At 32.6% G+C, this 10,732-nt stretch overlaps 1 protein-coding gene across 1 annotated transcript in view; it reads right to left on the bottom strand.

Moving 5' to 3' along the window:
* Positions 1–310: 310 nt before the first annotated feature.
* The window catches only part of LOC121369885, a 13,725-nt gene continuing 3,303 nt past the window's right edge, over positions 311–10,732 (bottom strand). The window contains exons 4-6 of the mRNA XM_041494963.1: positions 3,535–3,657; positions 2,117–2,166; positions 311–377 (exon numbers count right to left, since the gene is read on the bottom strand). Of these exons, the coding sequence (XP_041350897.1) occupies positions 2,138–2,166; positions 3,535–3,657 (152 nt within the window). The 3' untranslated portion in view covers positions 311–377; positions 2,117–2,137. The remainder of the gene's footprint in view (positions 378–2,116; positions 2,167–3,534; positions 3,658–10,732) is intronic.

Genomic DNA, 10,732 nt, shown 5'->3' on the forward strand with positions numbered 1-10,732 from the left:
CTCTCGTATTATAAATATATATTTCAGTTAACGTATAAAACACCATGACGCTTTTCTAAAATTAATTGGTAGGTCTTGTTAAGTGTATGGTATTCTATTATTAACTGCATTTTTATATATATATATATATATATATATATATATATATATTATTGCATGTTAAATGTTTTAAATGTGTTTTAATGTAATATGTATATACACACGCGCCCGCGCACACACACATTTATAGAGATATATATATATATAAAATGTTCTCTTGGTTTCGTTTCCTTTATTTGCATTTTCCTTTAACACAATCGACTCAAAAGCATTTTGTTGAAATCTGTTTTATTTTAAACTTGTAATGTTCTTGTTTTTCAGTCTAACAATAATGTATTCTGAAAAAAGCCAACAAAATAAATGATGAGAGATACTGATATTAACGCGAATAGGTCTTTATACATGTAGTTAACATTGTAAAAATACAAACACAATTAAGAAAGAGTAAATTGTGAGAACAATTGAGTACCGTAATACATTCTGTTCCAGGAACACCTACCAAGAACTACAGGAATATTTATTTTTGACAAAACCTCAGCACATTTTAAACTAGAACTAATTGGGGGAGTGGGGAGCGGGATTTAGCTGAGTCGGTTGAGTGTTCGCTTGATGTGCTTGTGTCGCAGGATCGAACCATCTCGGTGGATCCATTCAACTGTTTGGGGATTTTCTCTTTTCAATTAGTGCATCACAACTGGTCCAAGACCGTGGTATGTACTTTCCTGTCTCTGGTAAAGTGCATATAAAAGATCCATTGCTTCATTAGGAACCAAATGTAACAGGTTTCCCCTGATGACTACGAGTCAGAATTATCAAATTTGACACCCAACAGCCGATGATTAGTTAATCAATGTTCTCTTGTGGTGTCGTTAATCAAAACAAACTTTAACTTTACAACTATTTGTAGTCGCCTATAATGTTATAATATTTGTGATTAGGAGAGGGCCTCGTAAGTTGAATAACTTGTGCCCAATCCTTTTGTATATTATGTTCATTTATATATAATATATTCAACAACAACCGATGAGTAGGGTTTGTATGTGCATATATTAAAAACAGTAATTTTAGAATTTAGGCATATTATTATGAAACTAACAAAATACATGTCATAAAATTAATATTTAAAATGACACGCGTTTAACTTCTCTGAGACTAAAACACTTGTTTCATTGAATTTAAAACATAGATGGACATTTATGACGACAAAGGCTGGTAATCGTAAATATCAGTTCAGAATTAACTGTAGTGTTCCATATACTCAGAGTACGGGGTAGACAAGATTCCACTCTTAAAACTGTTTGTTATTTCTTCTTTATTTCTAATTTGTCACCTGGTAAATTTATCCTGTTAAAAGAAAGAAGAAGAAATACTCGATTTCAAACGTTAATAATCAACCAATAACCACATTGTATCCCTTAATTGGAAAACCTAACGAGCTTTACGACAAAAAGGACAGTTGTTCTTTAAAAACGAAAATACAATGCACAACATTATTTGTTTTTTTGCCATTTAAACAAAAATATGTTGTTAAGCTTAAAACAATGTTGATATTAAAAATGTTACAAATATTTTGAACAAAAAGGCCGTTGTTCTTTGTAAACGAAAATGCAATGCAGAAAAGTATTTAGTTTCTTGTCATTTAAACAAAAATATGTTGTTAAGTACAAGACATGTTAATATTATAAATGTTACAAATGTTGTTTAGTGTGCTTATACTAGCAAGCGTTCAGATTGATTTAAAGTTTGTTTCGTTTAACAACAGCACTAGAGCACATTGATTTATTAATCATCGGCTATTGGATGTCAAACATTTGGTAATTGTGACATATAGTCTTAAAGAGAAAACCCGCTACATTTTTCCATTAGTAGCAAGGGATCTTTTTTATGCACCATCCCACAGACAGGATAACAGATACCACGGCTTTTGATATACCAGTCGTGGTGCACTAGCTGGAACGAGGCAGATTGATTTAAACTACAACGAAACACCGAGTTCCAATACAATTTGGATTTCCCGAAAGTCGGGAAAAAGGACCCATTGTTTAATATATAATGCATCTTAAAACGCTATATTTACCTCATTGATCACTGCTGTTCCTTATTCATCAATGGAAAGGAGACTGTCACCTGGAAAAAATAAACAATAGCAACCCGTATTAAAAAAACACAACCCCCCCCCACCAAAAAAACAAGAAAAAAACAAAAAAAACAACAACCAAACACAAAAACAAAACATCCACCAAAAAACAAAAACAAACCCACACACAAAACACAAAAACAAAACACACAAAAACCCCACTCCCACCACAAACAAATAAACAGACAACAACAACATACCATAAATATCGACAACAACAACAAAAACATAAATATCAACAGTAGACAAAATATCTTACTTTTGTTTATTTATTTTTTATTATTATTTTTTAAAATAAGTATTGAGTAACTGCAAGGAAATAAACTAGTTATATTTGTCAATTTATAAAGAATATGCGGATTGGTATTTGGTGGCCTCTGTAGCAAGACAATTAAATCATCGAATTTAAAGGGAGAGTCTTGGCTCTTTCTTCTTTGCCATTGCAAAATGGATCCGGTCAAAACATAGTTTGTGAATAATTGTAATAACATATTGTTTATATTGTTTACTTAGAACATCAGTAATATCAGTGTTTGTATATATGTAATATCTAAATTTGATTTAATCTAGTTTTATATTATATAGTTATATTTGTATTGTGTTTTTGACATTTACCATATTATGTATAACTCACTCCCCACCATTTTACTGTACATATTGTATATATACTTGTATTTATTATGTATGCTGATAAGTTGTAAAACTTAAGGCAATAAATAAACTTGCAAGTTTAATATGTTGCTGCTCGTCCGAATTAATAAATGTTCAGTCCTCACAAAAACGTTGAGGTGTGTATGTAATAATTAAAACATAACTGTACTTACCAATAATTATTTCATACGTATTACAATAAAATAAAGTATTGAAAGGTAAAATGCAGTTTCATAACTTATCATCATTAGGACGACCAAATCAAAACCAACAAAAATAAACAAAATTAAATATAAGATGCAAAAAAAAAAAAAAAGTAATTAAAATCACTAATTAAAAAAAGAAAGAAAGGACGAAAGAAAGACAACAAAAAGAAAGAACGAACGAGAGAAAGAAAGAACGACCGAAAGAAAGAAAGAAAAAAAAAAAAAAAGAATGAAAAAAGAAAGAAAGAAACAACCAACCAACCAACCAACCAACCAACCGAAACAAACAAACCCCTCTGTAAACACATTGCATGTGCAGACCTTGGTATTCTAAGCCTTAAACGCAATTAAAATGTAATTTTAATAATTAAAAAAAATATATAATATGTTATCTGGAAACATTACAACGGCTACAAAATGAGAAATATCTCTCTAAGGTTGGAGTTTAAGGCCGGTATTACCGACTCCAAGCCAGGGTGAGTGAATGTTTACAGTACTTACCGTTTTCATCAAACGTCTGCATGAAGTCTTGAACGTCTCGGTCGCTGAGTAATTTCTCCAACTCAGTTTCGTCCAGATATCTGTCCTCGTCTGTGTCAAATTCTGTCAACACGTCTCGACGGGCTGTGATAATAAGTGACAGACACGAATGAAGACATTAATCCATCGGTACTGGGTTCGCAGCCCGGCAAAGGCTCCCACCCAGAGCGAATTTCAACAACTCAATGAGCTGGTGTAAGACCACTACACCCTCTTCTTTCTCACTAACCACTAACCGCTAACAACTAACCCACTGCCCTGGACAGACAGCCCAGATAGCTGAGGGGTGTGCTCACGACAGCGTGTTTCAACCTTAATTGGATATATACATAAATAAATAAATAAATAATAAAATAATATTATTTATGTATTTATTTATTTATTTATTTATTTATTTATTTATTTATTGACCGTCGGAAGGCTAAGTGGGACGGATCACTTCGCGACGTCATCGATGGGCGCATTACAACCTTACAGGAATATCAACCAAACGAGTTGAGTGAATTAAATTTGGATGGATTATAGATAATAAGTAGGAAATTAAACACGCTACCATTTCGTATCAAGTTTATGTCCCTCGTGAAATAATTTTCATTGTGACTCGCTAAAGCTCGTGGCAACTGAAAAATATTTTACTCGGGACATAAACATGGTACGAAATGGAAGCTCGTTTAATATCCTGTAATTATGGACCGAAAAAAACTGACCGATGCCAACGAGGCAACGACCAACGTCAATATAAATATGTTTGGTCCATAAAACCTGATATTGCCTGAAATACATTGTATGGTCAATACTTGTTTTATTCCATAATGACATCCATAAAACTCGTACTTGTACATTCCTGCTTTAGTTATTAGAATCGAAATAAGCCAACTGATTCTTATAATGTCCCGCAAAATGCGTTCTAACTGATGAGAGTTAATGACGTCATGTAGTCCTATGACAGTGTATGACAATTCGGAAATAAACAGATGAAACATTACCAATATAAAAGTTAAATTAGAGACACTACGACCAGCAAGAATGTCAAAATCATATTAATAACAAAATGAAATAAAATAATAAAATGTGATAAATCAAGGAGTGACATAAGTTTGGGGATTTTTGTTTCATACCCAGATGGACGTAAAAGAAATAATATACAATACTTATAATTACATTTGGATCATACTTGCATAATAACATTAACAATTTATATTTTATTTTGAATTATTATTATTATTATTATTATTATTATTATTATTATTTATTTGTTATTAACCCCAGATCATAGGCAATGTCAAGGTTGGGGAGCCTTGAATCATTGTTTTACAGTATCACATATAAGTTATATACAAATATTATGACATACAAAATTATAAAAGTATATATTATATGTGATGTTTAAGATTTTCTGTTTACAAATATGAATCTATATAGGCTTCCTCATACAATTAGTTTCAACTTGTAATCTGAGGGTCAAAAGGGAATAAAATTTAAAAAAAAAACAGAGAGAAGAGAAGGAAAGGGTAAGGGAAGATAAGGAAAAGAAAGAAAGAAATGTTTTATTTAATGACGCACTCAACACATTTTATTTACGGTTATATGGCGTCAGACATATGGTTAAGGACCACACAGATTTTGAGAGGAAACTCGCTGTCGCCACTACATGGGCTACTCTTTCCGATTAGCAGCAAGGGATATTTTATTTGCGCTTCCCACAGGCAGGATAGCACAAACCATGGCCTTTGTTGAACCACTTATGGATCACTGGTCAGTGCAAGTGGTTTGCATCTACCCATTGAGCTTTGCCGAACACTCACTCAGGGTTTGGAGTCGGTATCTGGATTAAAAATCCCATGCCTCGACTGGGATCCGAACCCAGTACCTACCAGCCTGTAGACCGATGGAGAAAGAAAAAAAGAAAGAAATGTTTTATTTAACGACGCACTCAACACATTTTATTTACGGTTATATGGCGTCAGACATATGGTTAAGGACCACACATATTTTGAGAGGAAACCCTCTGTCGCCACTACATGGGCTACTCTTTCCGATTAGCAACAAGGGATCTTTTATTTGTGCTTCCCACAGGCAGGATAGAACAAGCCATGGTCTTTGTTGAACCAGTTATGGATCACTGGTCAGTGCAAGTGGTTTACATCTACCCATTGAGCCTTGCGGAACACTCACTCAGGGTTTGGAATCGGTATCTGGATTAAAAAATCCCATGACTCGACTGGGATCCGAACCCAGTACCTACCAGCCTGTAAACCGATGGGGAAAGAAAAAAAGAAAGAAATGTTTTATTTAACGACGCACTCAACACATTTTACTTACGGTTATATGGCGTCAGACATATGGTTAAGGACCACACAGATTTTTAAGAGGAAACCCGCTGTCGCCACTACATGGGCTACTCTTTCCGATTAACAGAAAGGGATCTTTTAGTTGCACCTCCCACAGGCAGGATAGCACAAACCATGGCCTTTGTTGAACCAGTTATGGATCACTGGTCGGTGCAAGTGGTTTACACCTACCCATTGAGCCTTGCGGAGCACTCACTCAGGGTTTGGAGTCGGTATCTGGATTAAAAATCCCATGCCTCGACTGGGATTTGAACCCAGTACCTACCAGCCTGTAGACCGATGGCCTTACCACTACGCCACCGAGGCCGGTCACCGATGGAGATAAGGAAATAATTCAAGCAGATATTCGTTAGATACCCAGGTCAACTTTAAAACTGATTGTTATTGGGTATTTAATATAATAATAATGACATTTGGTATCTAACAGAGAAAAAACAGATAAAGTATGAAGGTAAAAATATGATGTTTAAAAAGAAATATAGCAAAGATATGTTTTTTAATTTCCAAACAAGCTATGTCATTTTATAGATAGAAACATAGGCATACATTTATATAAGATATAATTTTATGTATCATCATTAAAAAGGTGAAGCCACTTTCCCCAACGTTCATTAAATTTGTTATATTCGCAGTTTTTGAAGCAAATATATCTGTCAATATGAAATTTATGTTGCAGTGTATTTTTAATAATATTAATGTTAAGATTATTGCAGAGTATTTTCGTACAATAGATATGATATTTTACATTAATTATTAACCAGTTAACTACATATACTTAGTTTATTTCACCATTTATCATGCCAAACATAACTATGTTTATTTAGCAAAATTTTCAGTTGTTCAAATATCCATTCTTGTAATGCTTCCCATATGATTTTAACTTTATGACAATCATAAAGCAAGTGTTGTAATGTTTCAGGAGCATTTTTGCAAATGTTACATTTTATCGAATCTACATAGTAGATCATATGTAGGAAAGAATTTGTAGCTAAAATTCTGTGAAGCAATCGATATTGAAACCATAACAAGGTTGTATCTTTCATATATTTGAAAGGTAACGAATAAAACTGTTCCCACATGATAATCAAACATTAAGCCTTTGAATGCATATTTTGTTTGTGACTTTGGTATAAAGTGTTTTTTGTTCAAAATAGTGTATATCTCTTTACTTTTAGGGTTTCTGTTTAGCATAATTTTCATTTTAAAAGGCAATACAGGTCTTTTGCCAGAAATGAATGTCATGTTGTTAATGTTGTTTAATGAGCGTAAGAAAGCTTTTACAGCATTTACTAATGATAAATAATTTTAAAAAATTGTTTTTAGATTATATCTGTATTTAAAAGACTGAAAATCTAAAATCTTTCCACTTTCATCTAATAAGTCATTTATAAAAACAACCCCTTTCTTTAAATAGCTGGTATACAAAAATGGTTTATTATGTTTCAATATTTTGGTATTATACCAGATATTTAATCCTTGTACATCTTCATTATTTTCAATATTTAGTTTTTGCTGTATTAAAACCCAACTAATTAGTACATCTTTCCAAAATGTATTTAGCATTCTTTCACATTTTAGTGTAATGAAATAATCTCCATGGATGATACGATCTTTTGTAGTTAGACCTGTTTTAGAATTAAATAAATTAACCCACTTTGTATCATTTAGAATAAGTCTTCTCATCCAGGTTAATTTCAAAGAAGTTATAACATGATATATATTTGGCATTTTTATACCACCGTATTTATAATCTTGGGTTAATATTTCTCGTTTAATTTTTTCTGGCTTATTTTGCAAAATAAATTTGAAAAACATTTTGTTTAAATCTTCTATAGTTCGTTTTGGTGGATTTGGTATTAGGAGGTAAGTGATTTTGGGTATTATTAATGTTTTAAGAACTGTTACCCTACCTAATCCTGTAAGCTTCCTGAATGACCAAATTTTAATCAGATTCTTAATTTGCTTGATTTTAGAATCAAAATTATATTCTATTATATAATTTAAATTTAAAGTAAAATTTATACCAAGCAAACTAAATCGGTTTAAACCCCATTCTAACTTCCAGCCAGTATGGTGATAGACATCTTAAAAATATTTTTTACTTCCAATACAAATGGCTTTAGACTTAATATAGTTAATTTTTAGGCCTGAAATTACAGCGTAATAATCAACTACTCTCATTGTATTGTTCAGAGACTCAGAAGATCCATCAAGAATGAAAGTAGTGTCATCAGCATAGTGTGATATTAAATATTCAGTGCCATCAATGGCGATACCTTTAATACCTTTGTTATTTCTCACTAAAATACTTAAAATTTTAGCACAAATTATAAAAATATAGGGTGACAGAGGGTCTCCTTGTCTGCATCCCATTTGTAGCTCAAATGTTTCTGAAAGAAAGTCATTTTGTAGCACCCTGGACATTGAATTTTGTAAAAGGTTTCTATCCAACATTTTATAGATGATTTAAAATTAAATATATTTAATGCTTTATTAATAAAAGTCCAAGATAATGAGTCAAACGCTTTTTCAAAATCTACAAGTACTAAAAGACCAGGTATTTCATGTATTTCGGTGTACTTCATTACATCATATACAATACGAATATTTCCCCCAATATATCTGCCTTTAATAAAACCAGTTTGATCTTTGTCTATTAGTATATCTAGCACTGTTTTAATTCTGTTAGCAATACAACCAGTAGCCATTTTATATATACCGTTTAACAATGACATTGGTCTCCAATTTTTAAGAAACTGTTTCGGTTTATTTGTTTTAGGTATACATGTTATAATACCAAGTTTTTGGGTATTGGACATTTCCTTAATAAAATAGCTTCAATTTATCAATCGGACTATGTAGTGTCCTAAGTCTGTCCAGACAAATTTGAAAAATTCTGCAGTGAACCCATCTGAACCAGAGCTTTTGTCGTTTTTCATACTTTTTAAATAATTTAGAACTTCTGTATAATTTATTTCCCCTTCTAGAGATTGTGCTTCTTCATTAGTTAACTTTCTGAAATTATAATTACTTAGTTTTTCTATAATATCATTGTCATTTTGATCTTTTAGTCTTAAAATGTGTTTTTGGTCTGTAATTACCTTTCCATTATTTATTCTAATCTTGATATTAATTGATTATGATAGTTTCTAGACTCCATATTGCAAAAATATTTTGTTGGCTTTTCACCATCTTCTATCCATCTGGCCCTCGCTCGAATAAAATGACCTTTAAGCTTTAGTCTCCTAAGTTCCTCTAATTCATTCTTTTTTTCTTCTAACAGTTTTTGGTTCATGGAATCATTTTCTTCCAGTTCTTTTATATCTTGACATAGCTTTTTTTCTAATTCATTATTTTTCTTTTTCTTAAATGCTGAGTATGAAATCGTTTTCCCTCGAATTTCCATTAATAGTGTTTCGAGAAAAAGTAATAAAATTACCTGAGTTATCAAATTTGGTTTTGTGCAAGTTGTATTCAAAAGTATTGTTTAGCATAACTACAACCCCTCTGGAGTTACTAGTAAATGAGTTAAATACACATTTATACCCCCATTGGGTTTGAATATAGGGTTCTAATTCATGTGTAAAATGTGTATCTTGGAGGCAATAAATATCAAAATGTTTACATTTTAAATAATTAAGTACATCGCTTTAATGTTTAATGTCATAATATTAATTTTGAATTATTATTTGTTTCGTAAACATTAATGATCAGTAAGGCAAAATTCCAATAAAAAGTGACGCCATCAGATATGACGTTCCCTTATAGCTCAGAACGCATCGTGGTTAGTCTACAATTTGTGGGCGATTCGGTGCCACAGGTTCTCGAGTCCCAGCAACGGCATAGGATAATTTGTGAGGCCAGAAAGGATTTAATTATCCCCTGCGCCAGTGCGTAAATCCACTAATATCTATGTATGTAACAGTCAACCTCGATACACATACAATATATAGATATTCATACATCAATAATGCCAGGTCTGCCTACTGTGTCATGCACGTAAGCGGGATCGACCGCGAAGATTGGAAGCCAGAACGCATTGTTGTTAGTCTGCCGTTTGCGGGCGATTCGGTGCCACAGGTTCGAGTCCCAGCAACGACATTGGACAATTTGTGAGGCCACAAAGGACTTAATTATCCCCTGCGCCAGTGCGTTACTATCTATGTATGTAATCGTCAACCTCGACATACATACAATATATAGATATTCATACATCAATACATATATATTATACACACACATACACACACACACAAAGAGAATAAAACATGAGTGGTTATTAGATATCATTTATCTTACAACTTGTTGATTTAAAATGTATCTAACGAGCAAAAGCGTGTTTGATACGTTTCCAAACAACGAGTTGTAATATCTTTTCCGACTAAAAGTTATTTACAGCCTTTGCACTTACACGTCACAGACAAATGATTGTCAGGTTAACTACTGTAAACCGTATTAATATTGCGACGTGTTTTTTTCGCGAATGTATACCTTAGCGCATGTTCGCGACGTGTAAATTTCGCGAACGACCGTTGACAGGTCAAAAAAAAAAAGTGGATAAAGACAGCTCACTGTAATTGTTATAAAGTTACTGTCTGTAAATCAATATTCTGTTATATCCTACATCAAGCAATTGTGCCTGGTACAGAGTCTATAGGGGGGATTAGGCCCTACCCACTTCACCTGTATTAGAATCACAACTCACAGCTTCAGTTGTTAACTGTTAACACCCTTTGGTAGATAAAACAATAAACGATTAGTCGCCATCGATTGAAGTTACATAACACAATTAACGATTAGTCGCCATC

Source organism: Gigantopelta aegis, chromosome 4 (assembly GCF_016097555.1).
Source record: "Gigantopelta aegis isolate Gae_Host chromosome 4, Gae_host_genome, whole genome shotgun sequence".
Lineage (NCBI taxonomy): Eukaryota > Metazoa > Mollusca > Gastropoda > Neomphalida > Peltospiridae > Gigantopelta > Gigantopelta aegis.